General features: G+C 44.9%; 1 protein-coding gene across 1 annotated transcript in view; it reads left to right on the top strand.

Annotated features, from left to right (window-relative positions):
- The window catches only part of LOC124037541 (switch-associated protein 70-like), a 37,974-nt gene extending 24,330 nt beyond the window's left edge, over positions 1 to 13,644 (top strand). The window contains exons 8-12 of the mRNA XM_046352344.1: positions 1,648 to 1,755; positions 5,291 to 5,457; positions 11,962 to 12,160; positions 12,489 to 12,585; positions 12,778 to 13,644. Coding sequence (XP_046208300.1) covers positions 1,648 to 1,755; positions 5,291 to 5,457; positions 11,962 to 12,160; positions 12,489 to 12,585; positions 12,778 to 12,896 — 690 coding nt within the window. The 3' untranslated portion in view covers positions 12,897 to 13,644. The remainder of the gene's footprint in view (positions 1 to 1,647; positions 1,756 to 5,290; positions 5,458 to 11,961; positions 12,161 to 12,488; positions 12,586 to 12,777) is intronic.
- Positions 13,645 to 26,331: the final 12,687 nt, after the last annotated feature.

Genomic DNA, 26,331 nt, shown 5'->3' with positions numbered 1-26,331 from the left:
TCTTGCACTGTCACTTCTATTTAACTCGTTTTTGCAGCTACAGTACCTATCTTAATCGTGATTAAATTGTACAGTACCTATCTTAATCCTGATTTAAGTTCTTTAGTCTGGCCTTCTGATGCAGTTTGACAGTTTAAATCCAATTATCGCTGCTCAGTTGGGTCTCTAATTATGGATGAAATGTCACTTAAATGAGATGTTTCCACATTTCACTCATCAGCAAACAAACATGGAATACATAGTGACAATATTATCCTATTGAGCTGATACTATCAAGGCAGTTCCAGTTATGAGTGAAATAACATTCATAAATGTTGTCTTATGTGGTCATTGCATTTCACTCTTATAGTTCTAACAATTTATTTTATTTTATTCACGCTGTAGAGATTAATAGAGAGATTGTGCTGTACATTTCAATACCAGTGCCTGTCCTCAATACCCATTGTAGCTGAGCTCTTATAGATGAGACCTTTGACAATTCATTTTGACAAACTCACACGAGACTTACAATACAAGTTTATTGTCCAATGTAACACATATAGTGTAGCCGTGGACAATCATTGGATTTCCTGAGGAAACAATCTCTCTTTGTTGTTCTTTCATTATGCATCGAGGAGTAGAGGCACAATGAATGTTTAGACATTCTCCCATTGAGGTGCAACAAGTCCCTGTCTCTCGTACTCTCTGATACACACAGGACTGGAGATTGAGGGTCAACCCTCTTTAAACCTTTTAACCTTGGATTCACGTGTACACAATAGCCACTGTAATTGGCTGGTCACTTCACACTAACCTGCCATGGTGAGTGAGTAACGAATGAGAAAGGTCAAATGACAAGTCACAGCTGCATGGAAAGAGTCAAATGTTAGAGGAATCACCGATTAACAACCAAGGGGAAATCTGCAGTTCAAACAATAACAAAAATGACCCTGCCACTGTGTTGGCAAACACCTGAGCTATGGGGCTGTAGAAATGTAACCACTCTCAAATTCATAGACAGAGCTATGGATGCAGGGACTGACCATCTGTGAGATCAAAATGATGGTTTTAACAATGTTTTGAGTCTGCACACAATGTCGATTTACATTTACATTGTTTACAAACAATGGAGTAAAACAAACTTAGATTTTGGGGTCTGATGGGGGGGTATTACAGTTGAACTAAGCTCATTACGCATCTAAGTATTTGTTTTTTCAATAGTCACTGTGTACATATAATTAATCCACAAGTCCAAAAATGGATGTACCAACTAAATAATGCCCCTTCTAAACAAAAGTTGAGTAAAAATCGCTAATTTAGAAAGAAAAAAATGATTCAACTCACTAAGATATATTACTTTCTATGCATTGTCAGCACAAGATGACATTGGGAAATCTTTACAATACGTTTGTTTCTGCTGTGACGATGCCAAGTCAGACGTCAGTGCTGTGCTTGCTTCCTCTTTAGGAGCTTTTCAGATAGTTTTGTTTACAAAGCCGCATATCCATTAGCTTAGGTTAAGAATTTAGTTAATGCATTGCACTGGGTAGATTTAATTTTCAATTCAGGAAGTGATTTTAAATTCAGAAACGCAGTCAACTTTGATGGAGAGAAGATTGTGTATCTGTCTTCAATTATGTAACGACTGTCCCCTCTGCTATTGGTCAGAAACTAGAGGAGGCAGCGGCCAATGCGGCGGAGGAGGAGAGGAGACTCCTGCAGACCCAGACTGAACAACAGGATCGGTACAGGATGGACCTGGAGAGGGAGAAAATGGTACCTACCTACCTACCTACCTACTCACAATTTAGCGGTCAAAGGAGAATAATGTTTCTACTGTAAACTACACCCACCGCTGACTACTACCCCGTATGTAGCCGGCTACTTAATTTACTTTAACAAAATTGCCCCCTTACACTTTTAGTTGGCAAATGTTTCCTTACACTGGCTAATTCAGCATTACAGATACACACTGCACCCTGTGAGACTTCAATAAGTAGGTAGAAGTTGTCCTGCACCCTGTGAGACTTCATTGAGTAGGTAGAAGTTGTCCTGCACTCTGTGAGACTTCAATGGGTAGGTAGAAGTTGTCCTGCACCCTGTGAGACTTCATTGAGTAGGTAGAAGTTGTCCTGCACCCTGTGAGACTTCATTGAGTAGGTAGAAGTTGTCCTGCACCCTGTGAGACTTCAATGGGTAGGTAGAAGTTGTCCTGCACCCTGTGAGACTTCATTGAGTAGGTAGAAGTTGTCCTGCACCCTGTGAGACTTCATTGAGTAGGTAGAAGTTGTCCTGCACCCTGTGAGACTTCAATGGGTAGGTAGAAGTTGTCCTGCACCGTTGAGACTTCATTGAGTAGGTAGAAGTTGTCCTGCACCATGTGAGACTTCATTGAGTAGGTAGAAGTTGTCCTGCACCATGTGAGACTTCATTGAGTAGGTAGAAGTTGTCCTGCACCATGTGAGACTTCATTGAGTAGGTAGAAGTTGTCCTGCACCCTGTGAGACTTCATTGAGTAGGTAGAAGTTGTCCTGCACCCTGTGAGACTTCATTGAGTAGGTAGAAGTTGTCCTGCACCCTGTGAGACTTCATTGAGTAGGTAGAAGTTGTCCTGCACCCTGTGAGACTTCATTGAGTAGGTAGAAGTTGTCCTGCACCTGTGAGACTTCATTGAGTAGGTAGAAGTTGTCCTGCACCCTGTGAGACTTCATTGAGTAGGTAGAAGTTGTCCTGCACCCTGTGAGACTTCATTGAGTAGGTAGAAGTTGTCCTGCACCATGTGAGACTTCATTGAGTAGGTAGAAGTTGTCCCTAACCACTGATTCAGCTTGTTCAGCAGGTTTTCTTCATTTATTCAGTAAATTCTTGGGTCCATGAAAATGATTGCAACTTTCTAGTTCTTTCATCCTCCCATCTATACCCCTTAAGCTCATAACTTTTGACATTTATTCCACACCTCCTACTGACACACTTTATAAATGTCATCCTCCGTTCATAGGACTGCCATCAATAAGGTTTCACATTTGATTTCTCTCACCTTAATAAGGTGTTACATTATTTCATGATCTCAGGCCAATGTCTGCTCTGTTTCAGGAAGTATCCAGAAGGGTTGCTTCCTCTTTTCTTTGTTATATGTATAAAAAAAAGAAGGGAACGTTTACAGATTAGCATTAGCGATGGCAAGTGTTTCCAATCATCACATAATTCATTTCATAGCCTGAAGGGTGTAGGACTGAATGGTAGGAAGTTAGTGGGCATAGGATACTAAATTCAAATGAGTGGTTATAAGATACAATTGGTCTCCAATAAATATGTGAAAGAGAAGACGCAATGGGTTAAGTTAGTTATATTAAAGGGATAGTTCAGCCATATTAGATTCAATAAGTGAGTTAAATAGGCTGCTTGGCTGACAACGTGCATCAACGAAAGGTCAAATAGCTGGCAACAATGACAATAAGCTGCCATGTGGTGAATCGTAGGTGGCTCGTTTTAGCCCGTTTTACACTATATAAACAAGTATGTGGACACCCCTTCAAATTAGTGGATTCGGGCTATTTCAGCCACACCTGTTGCTGACAGGAGTATAAAATTGAGCACACATCCTCACAATCTCCATAGACAAACATTGGCAGTAGAATGGCCCATACTGAAGAGCTCAGTGACTTTCAACGTGGCACCGTCATAGGATGCCACCTTTACAACAATTTAGTTCATCAAATGTCTGCCCTGCTAGAACTGCTCCGGACAACTGTAAGTGCTCTTGTTGTGAAGTGGAAACGTCTAGGATCGACAACGGCTCAGCTTCGAAGTGGTAGGCCACTCTAGCTCACAGAACATCACCGCTGAGTGTTAAAGTGTGTAAAAATCATCTGTCCTCGGTTGCAGCACTCACTACCGAGTTCCAAACTGCCTCTGGAAGCAACGTCAACACAAGAACTGTTCGTCGGAAGCTTCATGAAATGGGTTTCCATGGCCGAGCAGCCGCACACAAACCTAAAATCACCATTCGCAATGCCAAGCGTCGGCTCGAGTGGTGTAAAGCTCGCTGCCATTGGACTCTGGAGCAGTGGAAACGCGTTCTCTTATCAATCACTCTTCACCATCTGGCAGTCTGACAGACTAATCTGGATTTGGTGGATGCCAGGAGAACGCTACCTGCCCCAATGCATAGTGCCAACTGTAAAGTTTGGTGGATGAGGAATAATGTTCTGGGGCTGTTTTTCATGGTTCGGGCTAGGCTCCTTGGATCCAGTGAAGGGAAATCTTAACACTACAGCATACAATGACATTCTAGATGATTCTTTGCTTCCAACTTTGTGACAACAATTTGGGGAAAGGTTTTTTCCTGTTTCAGCATGACAATGTCCCCGTGCAAAAAGTGAGGTCCATACAGAAATGGTTTGTTGAGAACGGTGTGGAAGAACTTGACTGGCCTGCACAGAGCCCTGACCTCGACTCTATTGAACACCTTTGGGATGAATTGGAAAGCCGACTGCAAGCCAAGCCTAATTGCCCAACATCAGTGTCCGACCTCACTAATGCACCTGTGGCTGAATGGAAGCAAGTCTCCACAGCCATGTCCCAACATCTAGTGGAAAGCCTTTCCAGAAGAGTGGAGGCTGTTATAGCAGCAAATGATTTTGAAATGAAATGTTTGACCTGCAGGTGTCCACATACATTATGTGACCAAAAGTATCTCGTTATTGATACCATGTCTTGTTTTGACGGATTCGCTAGCTAGCTAACCAACTCTAACAACATATTTGAGAGACAACAAGTGCTCATTGTGCAAATGTATGTTTTCAAGAAACATTTGGAGACTAAATATGCTTTTCCTGTTGTCAACAGTCTTAAGCCAACTCCGTCTGTTTTTCTCCATAGTTGTGCACGCTTTGGTTTTGTTGCTAACCAACCAACCCCTTCTATTAGTGCTACAACCTACTAAGCACTGACTCCGCAGGTCCAAGACCACCAATAGATTAAGTTTTAGTGAACTGTGGTGCTCTTTCTACATTGTCTTGTTGCCGGTCTTCAGGTGAACTGTGGTGCTCTTTCTACATTGTCTTGTTGCCGGTCTTCAGGTGGACTGTGGTGCTCTTTCTACATTGTCTTGTTGCCGGTCTTCAGGTGAACTGTGGCGCTCTTTCTACATTGTCTTGTTGCCGGTCTTCAGGTGGACTGTGGTGCTCTTTCTACATTGTCTTGTTGCCGGTCTTCAGGTGAACTGTGGTGCTCTTTCTACATTGTCTTGTTGCCGGTCTTCAGGTGAACTGTGGCGCTCTTTCTACATTGTCTTGTTGCCGGTCTTCAGGTGCGACAGGAGATGGAGGAGCAGGTGGCTCAGAAGTCCAGTGAGCTGGAGCAGTACCTGCAGCGCGTCCATGAGCTGGAGGACATGTACCACCGCCTAGAGGACGCCCTGGAGGACGAGAAACGTGCCAGGCAGGACGAGGAGACGGTCCGCAGGCTCCAGGCCCGGTCGGTGCTCAACACACAGACACATCAGCAGGCACAGACTGTACATATGCACACATGCACACTCTTGAGATGAATTGATGGATTTGATTGTCTCTCTGACTAGAGTCACTGTAATTGTCTGACAAGTGGAGTGAGTCAATGTGGAAGAGAGTGACACACACGCACACACACAATTCCATTTCTGTGGATACAATGAGACACAAGGGGGCCACACACACACCAAGGCATCTACATGTTTCCTACATAGACATAGGCAACAGTCCCTCCCGTCCAGAAACCCTTTCTTCCTCTGTGCTGACATTTGTGCTTCTCTGGGCTCAGCACTTTTCACATTGTGTTCTCAATGGGAATTTATATGTGTGTGTGTGGGTGTGCGATGTGTGTATACCCCCAGGATGGATATGTATGCAATATAATTTATTTAATCAACATATCCCTTTTGTTTGTATATTACACATTCTGAACTAACTGTTCCCTGTACTTAATGTACCTCTCTCCAGGTTACTAGAGGAGGAGGCTGTTCCCTGTACTTAATGTACCTCTCTCCAGGTTACTAGAGGAGGAGGCTGTTCTCTGTACTTAATGTACCTCTCTCCAGGTTACTAGAGGAGGAGGCTGTTCCCTGTACTTAATGTACCTCTCTCCAGGTTACTAGAGGAGGAGGCTGTTCCCTGTACTTAATGTACCTCTCTCCAGGTTACTAGAGGAGGAGGCTGTTCCCTGTACTTAATGTACCTCTCTCCAGGTTACTAGAGGAGGAGGCTGTTCCCTGTACTTAATGTACCTCTCTCCAGGTTACTAGAGGAGGAGGCTGTTCTCTGTACTTAATGTACCTCTCTCCAGGTTACTAGAGGAGGAGGCTGTTCCCTGTACTTAATGTACCTCTCTCCAGGTTACTAGAGGAGGAGGCTGTTCCCTGTACTTAATGTACCTCTCTCCAGGTTACTAGAGGAGGAGGCTGTTCCCTGTACTTAATGTACCTCTCTCCAGGTTACTAGAGGAGGAGGCTGTTCCCTGTACTTAATGTACCTCTCTCCAGGTTACTAGAGGAGGAGGCTGTTCCCTGTACTTAATGTACCTCTCTCCAGGTTACTAGAGGAGGAGGCTGTTCCCTGTACTTAATGTACCTCTCTCCAGGTTACTAGAGGAGGAGGCTGTTCCCTGTACTTAATGTACCTCTCTCCAGGTTACTAGAGGAAGAGGCTGTTCCCTGTACTTAATGTACCTCTCTCCAGGTTACTAGAGGAGGAGGCTGTTCCCTGTACTTAATGTACCTCTCTCCAGGTTACTAGAGGAGGAGGCTGTTCCCTGTACTTAATGTACCTCTCTCCAGGTTACTAGAGGAGGAGGCTGTTCCCTGTACTTAATGTACCTCTCTCCAGGTTACTAGAGGAGGAGGCTGTTCCCTGTACTTAATGTACCTCTCTCCAGGTTACTAGAGGAGGAGGCTGTTCCCTGTACTTAATGTACGTCACTCCAGGTTACTATAGGAGGAGGCTGTTCTCTGTACTTAATGTACGTCACTCCAGGTTACTAGAGGAGGAGGCTGTTCCCTGTACTTAATGTACATCTCTCCAGGTTACTAGAGGAGGAGGCTGTTCCCTGTACTTAATGTACCTCTCTCCAGGTTACTAGAGGAGGAGGCTGTTCCCTGTACTTAATGTACCTCTCTCCAGGTTACTATAGGAGGAGGCTGTTCCCTGTACTTAATGTACGTCACTCCAGGTTACTAGAGGAGGAGGCTGTTCCCTGTACTTAATGTACCTCTCTCCAGGTTACTAGAGGAGGAGGCTGTTCCCTGTACTTAATGTACCTCTCTCCAGGTTACTAGAGGAGGAGGCTGTTCCCTGTACTTAATGTACCTCTCTCCAGGTTACTATAGGAGGAGGCTGTTCTCTGTACTTAATGTACCTCTCTCCAGGTTACTAGAGGATGAGGCTGTTCCCTGTACTTAATGTACCTCTCTCCAGGTTACTAGAGGAGGAGGCTGTTCCCTGTACTTAATGTACCTCTCTCCAGGTTACTAGAGGATGAGGCTGTTCTCTGTACTTAATGTACCTCTCTCCAGGTTACTAGAGGAGGAGGCTGTTCCCTGTACTTAATGTACCTCTCTCCAGGTTACTAGAGGAGGAGGCTGTTCCCTGTACTTAATGTACCTCTCTCCAGGTTACTAGAGGATGAGGCTGTTCTCTGTACTTAATGTACCTCTCTCCAGGTTACTAGAGGAGGAGGCTGTTCCCTGTACTTAATGTACCTCTCTCCAGGTTACTAGAGGAGGAGGCTGTTCCCTGTACTTAATGTACCTCTCTCCAGGTTACTAGAGGATGAGGCTGTTCCCTGTACTTAATGTACCTCTCTCCAGGTTACTAGAGGAGGAGGCTGTTCCCTGTACTTAATGTACCTCTCTCCAGGTTACTAGAGGATGAGGCTGTTCCCTGTACTTAATGTACCTCTCTCCAGGTTACTAGAGGAGGAGGCTGTTCCCTGTACTTAATGTACGTCTCTCCAGGTTACTAGAGGAGGAGGCTGTTCCCTGTACTTAATGTACCTCTCTCCAGGTTACTAGAGGATGAGGCTGTTCTCTGTACTTAATGTACCTCTCTCCAGGTTACTAGAGGAGGAGGCTGTTCCCTGTACTTAATGTACTCTCTCCAGGTTACTAGAGGAGGAGGCTGTTCCCTGTACTTAATGTACCTCTCTCCAGGTTACTAGAGGAGGAGGCTGTTCCCTGTACTTAATGTACCTCTCTCCAGGTTACTAGAGGAGGAGGCTGTTCCCTGTACTTATGTACTAGAGGAATGTACCTCTCTCCAGGTTACTAGAGGAGGAGGCTGTTCCCTGTACTTAATGTACCTCTCTCCAGGTTACTAGAGGAGGAGGCTGTTCCCTGTACTTAATGTACCTCTCTCCAGGTTACTAGAGGAGGAGGCTGTTCCCTGTACTTAATGTACCTCTCTCCAGGTTACTAGAGGAGGAGGCTGTTCCCTGTACTTAATGTACCTCTCTCCAGGTTACTAGAGGAGGAGGCTGTTCCCTGTACTTAATGTACCTCTCTCCAGGTTACTAGAGGAGGAGGCTGTTCCCTGTACTTAATGTACCTCTCTCCAGGTTACTAGAGGAGGAGGCTGTTCCCTGTACTTAATGTACCTCTCTCCAGGTTACTATAGGAGGAGGCTGTTCTCTGTACTTAATGTACCTCTCTCCAGGTTACTAGAGGAGGAGGCTGTTCCCTGTACTTAATGTACCTCTCTCCAGGTTACTAGAGGAGGAGGCTGTTCCCTGTACTTAATGTACCTCTCTCCAGGTTACTAGAGGAGGAGGCTGTTCCCTGTACTTAATGTACCTCTCTCCAGGTTACTAGAGGAGGAGGCTGTTCTCTGTACTTAATGTACCTCTCTCCAGGTTACTAGAGGAGGAGGCTGTTCCCTGTACTTAATGTACCTCTCTCCAGGTTACTAGAGGAGGAGGCTGTTCCCTGTACTTAATGTACCTCTCTCCAGGTTACTAGAGGAGGAGGCTGTTCCCTGTACTTAATGTACCTCTCTCCAGGTTACTAGAGGAGGAGGCTGTTCCCTGTACTTAATGTACCTCTCTCCAGGTTACTAGAGGAGGAGGCTGTTCCCTGTACTTAATGTACCTCTCTCCAGGTTACTAGAGGAGGAGGCTGTTCCCTGTACTTAATGTACCTCTCTCCAGGTTACTAGAGGAGGAGGCTGTTCCCTGTACTTAATGTACCTCTCTCCAGGTTACTAGAGGAGGAGGCTGTTCCCTGTACTTAATGTACCTCTCTCCAGGTTACTAGAGGAGGAGGCTGTTCCCTGTACTTAATGTACCTCTCTCCAGGTTACTAGAGGAGGAGGCTGTTCCCTGTACTTAATGTACCTCTCTCCAGGTTACTAGAGGAGGAGGCTGTTCCCTGTACTTAATGTACCTCTCTCCAGGTTACTAGAGGAGGAGGCTGTTCCCTGTACTTAATGTACCTCTCTCCAGGTTACTAGAGGAGGAGGCTGTTCCCTGTACTTAATGTACCTCTCTCCAGGTTACTAGAGGAGGAGGCTGTTCCCTGTACTTAATGTACATCTCTCCAGGTTACTAGAGGAGGAGGCTGTTCCCTGTACTTAATGTACCTCTCTCCAGGTTACTAGAGGAGGAGGCTGTTCCCTGTACTTAATGTACCTCTCTCCAGGTTACTAGAGGAGGAGGCTGTTCCCTGTACTTAATGTACCTCTCTCCAGGTTACTAGAGGAGGAGGCTGTTCCCTGTACTTAATGTACCTCTCTCCAGGTTACTAGAGGAGGAGGCTGTTCCCTGTACTTAATGTACCTCTCTCCAGGTTACTAGAGGAGGAGGCTGTTCCCTGTACTTAATGTACCTCTCTCCAGGTTACTAGAGGAGGAGGCTGTTCCCTGTACTTAATGTACCTCTCTCCAGGTTACTAGAGGAGGAGGCTGTTCCCTGTACTTAATGTACCTCTCTCCAGGTTACTAGAGGAGGAGGCTGTTCCCTGTACTTAATGTACCTCTCTCCAGGTTACTAGAGGAGGAGGCTGAGGCTGTTCTAGAGGAGGAGGCTGTACTTAATGTACCTCTCTCCAGGTTACTAGAGGAGGAGGCTGTTCCCTGTACTTAATGTACCTCTCTCCAGGTTACTAGAGGAGGAGGCTGTTCCCTGTACTTAATGTACCTCTCTCCAGGTTACTAGAGGAGGAGGCTGTTCTCTGTACTTAATGTACCTCTCTCCAGGTTACTAGAGGAGGAGGCTGTTCCCTGTACTTAATGTACCTCTCTCCAGGTTACTAGAGGAGGAGGCTGTTCCCTGTACTTAATGTACCTCTCTCCAGGTTACTAGAGGAGGAGGCTGTTCCCTGTACTTAATGTACCTCTCTCCAGGTTACTAGAGGATGAGGCTGTTCCCTGTACTTAATGTACCTCTCTCCAGGTTACTAGAGGAGGAGGCTGTTCCCTGTACTTAATGTACCTCTCTCCAGGTTACTAGAGGAGGAGGCTGTTCCCTGTACTTAATGTACCTCTCTCCAGGTTACTAGAGGATGAGGCTGTTCCCTGTACTTAATGTACCTCTCTCCAGGTTACTAGAGGAGGAGGCTGTTCCCTGTACTTAATGTACCTCTCTCCAGGTTACTAGAGGAGGAGGCTGTTCCCTGTACTTAATGTACCTCTCTCCAGGTTACTAGAGGAGGAGGCTGTTCCCTGTACTTAATGTACGTCACTCCAGGTTACTAGAGGAGGAGGCTGTTCCCTGTACTTAATGTACCTCTCTCCAGGTTACTATAGGAGGAGGCTGTTCTCTGTACTTAATGTACCTCTCTCCAGGTTACTAGAGGAGGAGGCTGTTCCCTGTACTTAATGTACCTCTCTCCAGGTTACTAGAGGAGGAGGCTGTTCCCTGTACTTAATGTACCTCTCTCCAGGTTACTAGAGGAGGAGGCTGTTCCCTGTACTTAATGTACCTCTCTCCAGGTTACTAGAGGAGGAGGCTGTTCCCTGTACTTAATGTACCTCTCTCCAGGTTACTAGAGGAGGAGGCTGTTCCTGTACTTAATGTACCTCTCTCCAGGTTACTAGAGGAGGAGGCTGTTCCCTGTACTTAATGTACCTCTCTCCAGGTTACTAGAGGAGGAGGCTGTTCCCTGTACTTAATGTACCTCTCTCCAGGTTACTAGAGGAGGAGGCTGTTCTCTGTACTTAATGTACCTCTCTCCAGGTTACTAGAGGATGAGGCTGTTCCCTGTACTTAATGTACCTCTCTCCAGGTTACTAGAGGAGGAGGCTGTTCCCTGTACTTAATGTACCTCTCTCCAGGTTACTAGAGGAGGAGGCTGTTCCCTGTACTTAATGTACCTCTCTCCAGGTTACTAGAGGAGGAGGCTGTTCCCTGTACTTAATGTACCTCTCTCCAGGTTACTAGAGGAGGAGGCTGTTCCCTGTACTTAATGTACCTCTCTCCAGGTTACTAGAGGAGGAGGCTGTTCCCTGTACTTAATGTACCTCTCTCCAGGTTACTAGAGGAGGAGGCTGTTCCCTGTACTTAATGTACCTCTCTCCAGGTTACTAGAGGAGGAGGCTGTTCCTGTACTTAATGTACCTCTCTCCAGGTTACTAGAGGAGGAGGCTGTTCCCTGTACTTAATGTACCTCTCTCCAGGTTATTAGAGGAGGAGGCTGTTCCCTGTACTTAATGTACCTCTCTCCAGGTTACTAGAGGAGGAGGCTGTTCCCTGTACTTAATGTACCTCTCTCCATGTTACTAGAGGAGGAGGCTGTTCCCTGTACTTAATGTACCTCTCTCCAGGTTACTAGAGGAGGAGGCTGTTCCCTGTACTTAATGTACCTCTCTCCAGGTTACTAGAGGAGGAGGCTGTTCCCTGTACTTAATGTACCTCTCTCCAGGTTACTAGAGGAGGAGGCTGTTCCCTGTACTTAATGTACCTCTCTCCAGGTTACTAGAGGAGGAGGCTGTTCCCTGTACTTAATGTACCTCTCTCCAGGTTACTAGAGGAGGAGGCTATCAAGCGGGCTGAGCTGGAACAGATCCACCTCCACCAGCAGAGGGCCATCTCTGAGACAGAGGTGGAGAAGCAGGAGCTGCGGAAGGAGGGAACGGCCAAGGAGAATGCCCTGCAGGCTGCCATGCTGCAGCTGGAACAGCTAGAGAAAGAGAGGCAGGGGGCACTGGAGCAATACCAGGTGAGGCATGTTTTAGGGCCGGTTTCCAGGACAAAGATTCCACGGCCTATTTTTGGACTAAAATGTACTTTGAACAAAGATTCTCAATTATTTTTAGTTCAGGAGTAGGACTCATTTTGTTCAGCTGGAACAGGGATGCTTGAGTGGTGGTGCTAGAGCAATAACTAATTATACATGTAGGGGGTGCTAGAACGGTGGGTTCCTTGTGAAGCAAACAGTACCAGATGTCAATTGTAGGTGGCAGTAGAGTTCTACAGATGAGCCATGGATTGTCCTGTTTTACTATCAAAAAAAACAACTGATATCGTATTTTCTTTGTTTGTCACAGGAGGTAGTGCAGAAACTGGAGGATGCAGCGAATAACACCAGGACCTGGAAACATAAAGTGGCCCACCATGAGGGATTAGTCCGCCTCGTTCAACCAGGTAACACAACACTATATTACTGGACACTTTCCTCCTTTTATCAATACTCTCTCTTCATTCTTCCCTCTGTGTTGTTTGTTTGTTTGTTCACCCTCTCTGGGTGCATCTCAATAATCTAAAGTGGCTTCCTTTCCTCATTTACTTTCCTTTGTTTGCACTGATGTGAGTGAACTTTCTGATTTGTTTTCTCAGGTTCGAAGGGGCCTCAGAAAATCACTAACTGGGGCCCAGCGTCCTTCACTGAGGCAGAACTGAGCTTGCGGGAGAAAGACTGGCAGGAGAGGAAGAACCAAGCCGCCGAGAACCAGTAGAGCCCCCATTCCCACATTCAACAAACTCATGGTTGCTGGAACATTAATGCAATGTTGCCCTCAGTGTGCCAAGTTGCGTCTTCAGCATTCGTTGACCAACTCAAAAGAAAACAGGAAAGGCAGGCTTGTTTTGTTTTTACACAGACACCAGGGTTATAAAACGGCGAGGGCCTACCTGGACCTGTCCAATACGAAAAGCAAATTTTTGTTTTCTGTTGCAAAGCGTTTTGAAAGGTTTTCTATTGCGTCCCCTAATGAACACAACCTAGTTCAGAGCAGGTGCTGCACAGATCTTGATACTACCTGGATAGCCTTAGAGGGAAATGCTTAAAATTGCTTTCATATTAAGGAATAAAGGAGCTGCACACTTGACACTAATAATTAAATGTCTGTGGGGAAGGTGGAGTCGTTTTTATCAAAATGCTTTTGAGCGTGTTTTGGCGTATTTCAATTTTTCCTAAGATTTCAACAGTTTGTCTTTTTTACATGTTAAAACTACAGCTTGCTTAGTGACTGTTTTTGGTTCCATTGTCAAAGTGATAGAATTTGTATAGCACTTAAATAGCCCATGTAAGTATGAACAAAACTCCATGATAACATCATGAAATGACAATTCATGAAAATCAAATGACCGGAGCTTATCTCAATAACTAGCCATCATACTGTACTGCTCCCAGTATTTCATGTCATTTTTGAACTTTTTTTCTATTCTTTGAACCCTGTAATAAAACATTACATCAATCTTAAACAGTAGTTTTCTGCAATTGTTGCAAGTAGTTACACATTTGTTCTCTATCAACTGATTATTGATGTATAATTTAACAATGTTCATAACAGAACACAATAGACATCACAAGAGGTTGGTGGCACCTTAATTGGGGAGGACGGGCTCGTGATAATGGTTGGAGTGGAATGGTATCAAACTCATGGTTTCCATTTCCATTCGCTCCGTTCCAGCCATTATTATGAGCCTTCCTCCCCTCAGCAGCCTCCACTGATAGACATAAGAACCCAGTCTCTGCAGTTGATATGACGCTGCAAGCGATACAACGGGACTAGTATGGTCGTTTGAGATGATGTCCTCCAGGGGGCACTACAGTTTCAGAAAAGGCAAGGCTACACTTCGTTGGTCGTAATTTCTTACAAAAGGGTACCCCAGCTGGTGGCCCGCAGGCTTTTATTTGGCCTCCCAAGTTTTGAGCCCCAAAATTATTATAATACATTTTTTTATGGTTGGACATAAAAGACTGTAAAAACAATAATCAGCTCCAAGTGATTGTAATTTAAGGAAATCTGTTCCCAAGTATTCCCATATATAATAGAGACATGATAGTATACAAATGTAAGCAAGTTTTGAAATTACGTTTTAGTCAAATATTAGATATGTTTGGGCTTCTTGCGGTCAATTTACAGTCTACAATTGATCTGTAATTATGTTCCGACCATCCTCTAAATAATTTTTAAAACCGCAACTGAATCTAGTTGATGATCCCTACAACACAAATTAAAGTAAACTATGTCATGAATTCAACCTGTTATGCTGTCAACTGTATGTGTGTGCATGCGTGTCTTCAGTGATGTTTCGGGGCCCTATTTCCATTACTACACTGCACAAACCCGCCACTTTCCAAAATAAAATAGATTCTTGTCTTCTCCTTACGCCCATGTTTACACAGGCATCCCAGTTCTGATCTTTTGCCCAATTATTGTAGAAAGAGCTAAACTGATTGGTCAAAAGATCAGAATTGGACTGCCTGTGTAAACCCATATTGTCTGCATTGTTTAGTAATTATCTGCTGAAAAACTTGAACATTCTTTCATATTTTAAATAAATATTGTTTTCATAGCTTTTCTGGCCAAAATCTCTGGACTAGAAGATCCCGAAGGGCCTCTTTTTTTCTAGTAAGTGGCGACGCAATTTATTCTTTGGCTGCAAAGAGGCAGCAGGTCAAGTGAAAATACAAAGAGATGGAGGGAAGAATAAACTCTAAACAGGTGTAAACTCTAAACATCCCAAACTCTCAAAAGCCAATCAATCAAGCTAATCTGTTCTCCACAATAATGAACTATTTAATTCACCCTGTCTTCCTTGCATATCGTGCAATCGTTGTTCATTTGCTTGAGTGAAAAGAGCGAGAGGGCAGTCAGGGAAAAAACCTAAAGATGTGCTCCAGATGCGCTTAACATACACACACACCACAGCTGTACTAACACTGCTTTAAGCAACAGGGCAGCTTGTCATTAACGCCAAGCACCACTCCGGAAGCGCTCTGTCAAACCCCCTCCACCCCCAGCGGAGTCTGCATCCCATCATGCCTCCTTAAACTTCCTCAAATTCATCAGCTCGGGGTTATGAGGCCTGTAGCCTGAGTACCACATTCCAGGGACGTGATGCGAAACAGAGAATGCAATAAATTCCCCCTCTGATCTGGAATCTATCGTGTGTGTGTGTGTGTGTGAGAGAGAGAGAGAGAGTGTCTCCGTGTATCCACAAAGATGGAATCCATTGGGGGTCTGTGTGTGAACTCGTGTCTCAGTGTATCCGCAGAGCAAGATATGCAGGGGTGGAAAAAGCCTGCAAATACAGACAATTTGGAAAGACCAAGGAATTTCAGATATTTGCTTTGAAGGGGTACTCCAAGTTAAGGAGCCTCGAGTCTCTCTGGACCTGCTCTGGCTGTTTGGAGCGTAGGATATGCAAATAGATGGTTATACACTGTCTTACTCCATCAAATCAAATCAAATGTTATTTGTCACATAGGCCGAGTACAACAAGTGTAATGCTTACTTACAAGCCCTTAAAACAATGCAGTTCAAGAAATAGAGTTATGAAAATATTGACTAAATAAACTAAAGTAATTTTTAAAATAAAAAGTAACACAGTAAAATAACAATACGGAGGCTATATACAGGGGATACCGGTACTGAGTCAATGTGAGGGGGGTACAGGTCAGTTGAGGTCATTTGTACATATAAGTGGGGCAAACTGACTATGCATAGATAACCAACAGTGAGTAGCAGCAGTGGAAAAGCAAAGGGGGGGGGGGGGGGGGGGGGTCAGTGTAAATAATCTGGGTGACCATTTCATTAATTGTTCAGCATTCTTATGGCTTGGGGTTAGAAGCTGTTAAGAAGCCTTTTGGACCTAGACTTGGTGCTCCGGTGCCACTTGCCGTGCGATAGCAGAGAGAACAGTCTATGACTTGGGTGACTGGAATTTTTGACAATTTGTTGGGGCGTTCCTCTGACACTGCCTAGTATATAGGCTCTGGATGGCAGGAAGCTTGTCCCCAGTGATGTACTGGGCCATACGCACTATCCTCTGTAGCGCCTTACGGTCAGATGCCGAGCAATTACCATACCAGGCGGTGATGCAACCGATCAGGATTATCTTGATGGTACAGCTATAGAACTTGTTGAGGATCTGGGGACCCATGCCAAATCTTTTCAGTCTCCTGAGGGGGAAAAGGTGTTGTTGTGCCCTCTTCACGACTGTCTTGGTGTGTTTGGACCATAATAGTTTGTTGGAGATGTGGATACCAAGGAACTTGAAACTCTCGACCCGCTCCACTACAGCCTGTCAATGTGAATGGGGGCCTGTTCGGCCCTCCTTTTCCTGTAGCCCACGATCAGCTCCTTTGTCTTGCTCACATTAAGGGAGAGGTTGTTGTCCTGGCAGTGTTGACCTCCTCCCTATAGGCTCGTTGTTGTCGTTGATCAGACGTATCACTGTTGTGTCGTCAGCAAACTTAATGATGGTGTTGGAGTCATGCTTGGCCACTCAGTCACAGGTGAACAGGAAGGAACAAAGCACAAAACTCTGAGGTGCTCCGTGTTGTAGCAAATGTGTTGTTGCCTACCCTTACCACCTGGGGGTGCCCGTCAGGAAGTCCAGGATCCAGTTGCAGAGGGAGGTGTTTAGTCCCAGGGTCCTTAGCTTATTGATAAGCTTTGAGGGCACTATGGTGTTGAACGCTGAGCTGTAGTCAATGAACTGCATTCTCACATAGATGTTCCTTTTGTCCAGGTGGGAAAGGGCAGTGTGGAGTGTGATTGAGATTGCGTCAAATGTGGATCTGTTGAGGTGGTATGCGAATTGGAGTGGGTCTAAGGTTTCAGGGATGATGGTGTTGATGTGAGACATGACCAGCCTTTCAAAGCACTTCATGACTAACAACATGAGTGCTACTCGGCGGTAGTCATTTAGACAAGTTACCCTCGCTTTCTTGGGCACAGGAACTTTGGTGGTCTGCTTGAAACATGTTGGTATTACAGAGTCGGTCAGGGAGAGGTTGAAAATGTCAGTGAAGACACTTGACAGTTGGTCCGCGCATGCTCCGAGTACTACTAACTATCTTTCTGACAGAACACAACGTGTATATACTGACAATCACAAGTCTAGCTTTCTTGTGATAAATAGAGGTGTGCCCCAGGGTTCCATTTTAGCTCCTGTGTTGTTCTCAATTTTTATTCATGTTTTGGGAAATGGGATACAACCAGCAAGGTTACATCTATATTCAGATGATACAGTCAACTATTCATGTGCTCCTTCTCTGGTTCAGGCTGTTGAAGAGCTCCAGACTGATTTTCAGTCACTGGAGGCCTCCCTTTATGGTCTCAAACTGGTCTTGAATGTACAAAAAACTAAATTCATGATTATGGTGACTTGTTGTATATGCATGCAACCTCCTCCGTCTTACAGAGACTGGGCTCTGTTTATCATGCAGCCTCCTCTGTTTATCATGCATCCTTGCACTTTTTTACAAATGCCAAGTCACTCACCTACCATTGCACATTGTACCAAATGGTAGGCTGGACCTCACTTTATATGTGCAGAAAGATACATATGTATGTTTTCATCTACAAAGCCCTTTTGGGTAAACTCTCTTTTTACCTCTGTAGTCTGGTCTCCTTCACCACCAGCAGTTACCATACCCGGTCTGCTAGGTGGTTGCTACTTAATGTCCCCAGGACATTCACAGTATTAGGCAAGACTGCCTTCTCTTCTTGTGCACCAGACGTATGGAATTAGTCTACAATCCGTGCTTCATCTAGATATGTCAGTGCCAAAATATTGATAGGAGTGCAAATGCTTTTTAAAATTCTGGATCATGTTGTTGTATTGCATTGTTGTATGTTTTAATTCTGTAATGTATTGACTTCTTGTCCCGGTCTCCCTTGAAAAATAGACTCTGGTTCACAATGGGCTTTTCCTGGTTAAATAAAGGTTAAAAATTATGTATTTAATTAAATATAAATATATTTGGTAGTAGACCCCTTAACGTCAACACATTAAAAAAATGAAAGAAAAAGGTAATTTAATAGACGCCATAGTGCAATCAGACTTCTGATACCAATGCAGCAAATGTGTGGTGATTGTAAACAGCTATAAAAACCTGGAATAGAAAACATTTATGCGTATTTCAAGCACATGTAACACGGCCTCTCATAAAGTGGCAAACCATGAAATATAGGCAAAGAACATACAGAATTAAGGGGTGATGTAGACACCTGTCCTGTTGCATCACAATGGCACATGTGGGTTCAGTTATCACTGGCTTTATGTAACAAGGGTAATACAACAACAAGGTTATAGCATTGTGTTGGATTCTGTGAGGGCTCAAAGATTCTGAGTTTGAGACAAAGGAATCTGGATCCAATCAGAGTTTCTAACTTCAGTCTGCCCTGCTCTCTCACAGGAAGGCCAGGCTTGAGGCCATTGCAGGGAAATCAAACCCATCCAGTTATAAATATCCCTGAACAATAGAAATAGCCAAGTTAAAGGTGAGTGGTTTGCCATTCTGCCTTCTACAGCAGGATTTACACAAGGTCAGAGGTTACACATGCACACAAACATAGGGTAAGTGCACCCCCCCCACACATACACACACACTCTGTTTGTAGCATGAAGTGGACTTGGAATGGGGGGGGGGTGTACTCTGTTTGCTGCGTAGCTATCTGCGTGTGGAATGGGGGGGGGGTGTACTCTGTTTGCTGCGTAGCTATCTGCGTGTGGAATGGGGGGGTGTACTCTGTTTGCTGCGTAGCTATCTGCGTGTGGAATGGGGGGAGGGTGTACTCTGTTTGCTGCGTAGCTATCTGCGTGTGGAATGGGGGGTGTACTCTGTTTGCTGCGTAGCTATCTGCGTGTGGAATGGGGGGTGTACTCTGTTTGCTGCGTAGCTATCTGCGTGTGGAATGGGGGGTACTCTGTTTGCTGTAGCTATCTGTTTGTACTCTGCGTAGCTATCTGCGTGTGGAATGGGGGGGTGTACTCTGTTTGCTGCATAGCTATCTGCGTGTGGAATGGGGGGGTGTACTCTGTTTGCTGCGAAGCTATCTGCGTGTGGAATGGGGGGGTGTACTCTGTTTGCTGCGTAGCCATCTGCGTGTGGAATGGGGGGGGGGGGGGGGTGTACTCTGTTTGCTGCGTAGCTATCTGCGTGTGGAATGTTGTATACGTGACAAAGACGCAAAGCTTTGGAAGCGAGAATATCTCTAATCCTCATCCTCCCCCACCAACACAGAAGAATGTGTTCAAATTGAGTAAATATAGAACACAAGTGTCTCAGCAAAAAGGTTCCTAACCAGCACCCCACATGGACTGTACTGCACTCCAGCCAGCCAGGACATCCATTTATGCTTCTCTCTTGATTTCTTCTGGCTGGGGCTGAATGAGCCAAGGTTCGAGTTGGACTCAGACCAACACATTGTATACCAGCATCCTTTATAGAAGCAGACTGTCTAAAAATACCTCAATATCTGAAAACAGAGTACATAAAGAGGTAGAAGTGAATGGTTCAGGAGGGCTCTCTTTTAGTAGGTGAAAGGCCATGAGCTTGATGCGGCAAAGCCTAAAGGTTGAATTATCTGCACGCTACCGTATCCTCATCCGTTTCCTGGCTAGCACACCCATTGTGCCCCCTTGGAGGAGTATGTCATACTGGCCCAGTGCTTAACAATGTCCTCCGATCCCCCTTCTATCCTTGAACACTGGCCCAGTGCTTAACAATGTCCCCCGATCCCCCTTCTATCCTTGAACACTGGCCCACTGCTTAACAATGTCCTCCAATCCCCCTTCTATCCTTGAACACTGGCCCAGTGCTTAACAATGTCCCCCGATCCCCCTTCTATCCTTGAACACTGGCCCAGTGCTTAACAATGTCCCCCGATCCCCCTTCTATCCATGAACACTGGCCCACTGCTTAACAATGTCCTCCGATCCCCCTTCTATCCATGAACACTGGCCCACTGCTTAACAATGTCCTCCGATCCCCCTTCTATCCATGAACACTGGCCCACTGCTTAACAATGTACCCCGATCCCCCTTCTATCCATGAACACTGGCCCAGTGCCCCTTCTATCCATGAACACTGGCCCACTGCTTAACAATGCCCTATGATGTTTTGCCTTTGGGTTATTAGCTCACACATGTTGAAAACGCTCCAGCCACCTCTTGTACCTGTAAAAGCAGAAAGGTAAAGCCTTGCTTGTCTTTACACAGCAACACTGGCATAAACAACATTGCCCCAATAAAATGTATTTTTATTTGTATTATCTGCCACGTCTCTTAATTTCTTAAGAAGTGATAAAACATGTTTTTTTTCTTCTTTCGGTGCAGCTACTCTGAAGTCATAATGAGGACAATGTGACAGTCGCCCCTTAGCTCAGACAGCTCGGGTCAATGATTCAATTGTAACGAATCGTTATACAACAGCCGTACAGCGTGCCAGGGTCACATTTCTAATGGCCTACATCACCCCTCTTTCCCTGCATGGAGACCGGGGATAGTGTTGGCACCATGGAGGAAAGGCTTGCAGCACAACACGATCACAGGCAAATCAAGCATCGAACACTGGCACTCGTTCCACAATGACACCTCTATGACAGTTACCCCTGTAGATTGAGTGAGATGCAGCAAGACATTAAGCGTATTGTTAACCGTAAGTCTCTGATGTTGAAAACTGATAGCAGACTTGCTATTGCAGTACATATTTTATGACCCAATGGAGACAAATCCATCAGCAGCTGCAGATTGGAGACAAGAACACGGAGTCAAGACGGAAATATCTTGGAAATGTGACTCATTTGTGTCGCTTCTTTTCTTAGTACAATAAGTACTGTTATTACACAGCAAATTGTCCAGTGTTGATTTTTCATTGGAACTTTTCTAGTGTTGTTTTTTTCAGTGTTAAATTTCTAGTGTTGATTCAGGAGTTAAATTAACACTGTTGGAGGGAAATTAACACTCAGTGGTGTCGTGTCTTTGGCATCATTAAAGTTGAAGACTGTTATTTTATCAAATAAATTCTCTGTAATTATTATTATGTGATTAAACTAAACAAAAACAGTTTGGTTAACATGATAGATTCAGAGAGAAGAGAAGGGGATTTTGGAAGGAAGACTAAGGAACATCTTTATCGGACCTGGGAAGCTATTCTCACATAAATACATATGCCACTTATGATTGCTCATTCGCAAAAGCAATGCATTGTATTTACGTGAAGCTGGTGATGTGAGGCTGTGGTTTGCCCTGTCCTTTGTGGAATCTTCCGGGTCGTTGTGTGGTTACGTGGTCTGAGAGGTTTATCTCACTCTAGAGATTCGTCCACATCGGTCAGTGTTCTCGTACTAGATTTGCGCACATGTTCAGCTGCAGTCTGATATATGCTAGTTTAGTATGCACTTCTTCTTTAGGTGATCAATAGTTCAGAGTTCATGCCATTTCACGTGTGGCGCAAGCTCTCACGTTTCTTGGCCTGTATGGTTGAAATGATAAATTAGCCCTTTTTAAACGTGAGGTCATGTCTTCCTGTTATAATGGAACTTAGGTGACTTTGGGTCACGGGGACTTTTATAGAAATGTAGAAAGGGGTTGGTTTATAATTTCCAACCAATGCCTATTCTCTTGGGAGTGGCTGCTGACTTAGTTAAACTTTACAGGGAAGATGATTTTCTAATTTGAAAAGTTCACATCACATTACATAATTTTGCAAATAGTTTAATCTTTACTCATTCATTTTATACAAGAATTAGATGCAAACCTCATAACTGAGGCACCTGTATAAACAGAGTTAGAGTAATGTGGCTGTATTGTCTTTCATGAGGTCACAAACATGAAACAAAACAGACTGGGTTGAAGCTGGCTTCTGCACTGACCGTTTACACATTCTCCAAAATAGGAATATTGTTCCGTTTTCAAATTGTTCACATCTCTACTAGCCAGTTTACTGAAAGGGCTAGTGTCATGACAGTGGGAAAATAACCCCATTGTTACTGTTAATAACCAGAGTTTTTTTTACACTGTGGAGAGAAACAGTCCCATCAAAACCACACCCATCATTAGCATATTTCCAAGCATGCTATGCAGGCCGATTTTATGGCATTTACATTGATTGATTGATTGATTAATCTTATGCTACACAAAGATACATAAAATGAACTTTTCTAAACTAATCCAATCAGTTGGTTAGATTTATTGCACATGTTACTGAAATGGTTGTTCTGGTTTAAATGGTTGAGGTAGTCTTCTTTAATTTCCTTCCTCTGGTTGAATTCCTAAAGGAATTACACATCACTTTGCCAGCAAGCACATAACTTGCAGGCTTGACGTGGCCTTTAATTTGTAAACTAGGATTTTCTTAACTCCACTGTTTGTAAAACAAAGCCCTCAAAGCGAAGCCTTGTTATCGCTGTACTGTTATGAAGATAAACTATATACTTATTTGATGACACTGCCTTTAAAAATAAATTTAAGTGGTAGGGCAAAACAAGAGTCTGGGTTAAGGCAGGGTTTGGCGTCTGGGTTAAGGCAGGGTTTGGCGCATCAGTGACTCCCGTGGCAGACACCCTAAACAGAGTCGCAAGGTGTTTCCTCTGACACGTTGGTGTGGCTGGTTTCCGGGTTGGATGCGTGGGCTCAGGAGAGAAGCAGCTTGGTTGGGTTGTGTTTCGGAGGACGCATGGCTTTCGTCTCTCCTGAGCCCGTACGGGAGTTGTAGCGTTGAGATGAGATGGTAATTACTAAGAAAAGGGGAGTAAAAAAAAAAGAATTCAACAAACATGTTAGAGTTACTTCCTATCATGGGAAATAACTCCACGCTTCGCTCGAAAAGAAAAGGCAATATGCAAATTAGGCTTTTACCATATAGTGTTAAAACAACACCCAAAATCACGTTTTTTAAAATTAACAGTACCAGCCTCAGAAGTTGCAGCCCAAATAAATGCTGGGATGCAGGATCGATAACCGTGGCATCCACCAGCTCCTCATAAAGTGTCCTTGCTCCTTTATTCTCCAAAGGGGTGGATGGGAGGGTAGTGGTGACTTCACTAGGGAGGGGTCTCTGCAGGGCAACCCTGGCCAGTCAGAGTGGCAACACGGTGGCGACACAGCGGCACAACGACCAGGCTGAGGAGTAGTAAAGGAAAAGGTCTTAGAGTGCGACCGATCCAGGATACACTGCAATGTCTCAATTTGCTTTCACTGGACCTCCAGCTCAGAAATACACTACATTCCTCAATTAACGGACAGTTTCCACATTGGAAATTTGGCAGGACAATATTATCCCAGAAATGTGCTAAATAGGTGTAGCTCCTACATGAGATGAAACGTTCACCATAGTCTCTGAAGATGGTTGCTGCCAATCTGGGAAAAGTCTGTTTCCCTGTATGGTGGAATGTGGTAGATGCTATTTTGGAAAAATTCTGTTACAGTTTTTGACAATTGCTTACACATGATTTCTGAAACTCTGGCTCATTTTCTCTAGACTCTGCACACAAAACCCCAAAACACACAACATGCAAAACGTCACACATCTCTTGCAAAACCAAACACTTCATTCAACACTATTTGAACTCTTCTCAAACTTGTGTTTTTGTATCAAAACTCTACACACAAACCATCAAATGATTAGCTCTTATACACTCCACCTACACACAGATGTGACAAATGTAAAACACCACTAACTTGTGTCTTTTGCATGTTCAGTGTGCAGTGGAGTCCACGGCAGTTTGTCATAGCACTCACACGTACATGTACGTGCACAAATATATACAGTATGTATGCATATTCAGTATATACAAAGTCGGAAGTTAACATACACCTTAGCCAAATTCCTGACATTTAATACTGGTAATAATTCCCTGTCTTAGGTCATTTAGGAACCCCACTTTATTTAAAAAATGTGAAATGTCAGAATAATAGTAGAGAGATGTCACGCCCTGGTCTTATTATTTTGTGTTTTCTTTCTTTATTTGGTCAGGCCAGGGTGTGACAGGGGTTTATTTTGTGTTTTCTTCCTTTATTTGGTCAGGCCAGGGTGTGACAGGGGTTTATTTTGTGTTTTCTTCCTTTATTTGGTCAGGCCAGGGTGTGACAGGGGTTTATTTAGTGTTTTCTTCCTTTATTTGGTCAGGCCAGGGTGTGACATGGGTTTATTTTGTGGTGTGTTTTTGTATTGGGATTTTTTCGTAGGTTTTGGGATTGTGGCTTAGTGGGGTTTTCTAGCATAGTCTATGGCTGTCTGAATCGGTTCTCAATTAGAGGCAGGTGATTATCGTTGTCTCTGATTGGAACCATATTTAGGCAGTCATATTCTTTGAGTGTTTCGTGGGTGATTGTTCATGTCTCTGTGTTTGTTTGCACAAGATAGGCTGTTTAGGTTTTCGCGTTATGTTTCTTGTTTTAGTATTGTCGTGTTTATTCGTTATTGAAAAATGTATCAAAATTACCACGCTGCATTTTGGTCTGACTTTCCTTCGACGGAAGAAAACCGTAACAGAATCACCCACCACAACAGGACCAAGCGGCGTGGTGACAGGCAGCGGCAGGAGGAGCAGCGATCACAGGACTTCTGGACTTGGGAGGAAATATTGGACGGAAAGGGACCCTGGGCACAGCCTGGAGAATATCGCCGCCCCAAAGAAGAACTGGAGGCCGAGAAAGCGGAGAGGCGCTGGTATGAGGAGGCAGCACGGCGACGTGGACAGAAGCCCGAGAGTCAGCCCCAAAAATGTATTGGGGGAGGGCTCACAGGGAGTATGGCTACGCCAGGTAGGAGACCTGCGCAAACTTCCTGTGCTTACCGGGGGGGATAGAGAGACCGGGCAGGCACTGTGTTATGCTGTGGTGTGCACGCTGTCTCCAGTGAGGGTGCATAGCTCGGTGCGTTATATACCAGCTCCTTGTATCAGCCGGGCTAGAGTGGGCATCGAGCCAGGTAAGGTTGGGCAGGCTCGGTGTTAAAGAGCTCCAGTGCGCCTGCACGGTCCGGTCTATCCAGTACCACCTCCACGTACCAGCCCTCCGGTGGCAGCTCCCTGCACCAGGCTTCCTGTGCGTGTCCTCGGCCCAGTACCACCAGTGCCAGCACCACGCATCAGGCCTATAGACCTGACGTCAGGGCTTTGTAATGGCCACTCCAATACCTTGACTTTGTTGTCCTTAAGCCGTTTTGCCACAACTTTGGAAGTATGCTTGGGGTCATTGTCCATTTGGAAGACCCATTTGCGACCAAACTTTAACTTCCTGACTGATGTCTTCAGATGTTGCTTCAATATGTCCACATCATTTTCCTGCCTCATGATGCCATCTACTTTGTGTAGTGCACCAGTCCCTCCTGCAGCAAAGCACCCCCACAAAATGATGCTGCCACCTCCGCGTGTCATGTTCGTCATATGAAAGAGACCAAGGCGCAGCATGGTATGCGTACATTCTTATTTATTTAAAGAATGAAACACTGAACAAACTAAAAAAATAACTAAACAAAACGTGAAGCTATACAAACGAGTGCTGACAGGCAACTGTTTATCGTTGTCTCTGATTCAGGATCATATTTGGGTAGCCATAAATATGATCCCCAATCAGAAACAACGATAAACAGCTGTCTCTGATTGGGAACCATATCAGGTCAACATAGATATACAAAAACCTCTACACAATACAAAAACCCTAGACATACAAAAACTAGCGTACCCACCCACCTCACACCCTGACCTATCCAAAATATAAATAAAACAGATATCTCTCAGGTCAGGGCGTGACAGTACCCCCCCCCCCCCAAAGGTGCGGACTCCCAGCCGCAAACCTGAACCTACAGGAGAGGGTCCGGGTGGGCATCTACCCTTGGTGGTGGCTCCGGTTCTGGACGCAGCCCCTCCTCCATATGCTGATCCCACCGCCTTTGTAGAACCGGACCGTGGATCATCGCCAGAGGCTCTGGACTGCAGATCATCGCCGGAGGCCCCGGACTGGGAACCGTCGCCGTAGACCCTGAACCGTCACCGGAGACCCTGGACTAGGGACCGTCGGTGGATGTTCCGGACTGTGGCCCATAGTTGGAGGTTCCAGACCGTGAAACGTCGTGGGAAGCTCTGGACTGGGAAACGTTGCCGGAAGCTCTGGACTGGGAACTGTCACCGAAAGCTCTGGACTGTG

Source organism: Oncorhynchus gorbuscha, linkage group LG06 (genome assembly GCF_021184085.1).
Source record: "Oncorhynchus gorbuscha isolate QuinsamMale2020 ecotype Even-year linkage group LG06, OgorEven_v1.0, whole genome shotgun sequence".
Classification (NCBI taxonomy): Eukaryota; Metazoa; Chordata; class Actinopteri; order Salmoniformes; family Salmonidae; genus Oncorhynchus; species Oncorhynchus gorbuscha.
This window is presented reverse-complemented; position numbering and strand designations above follow the sequence as displayed.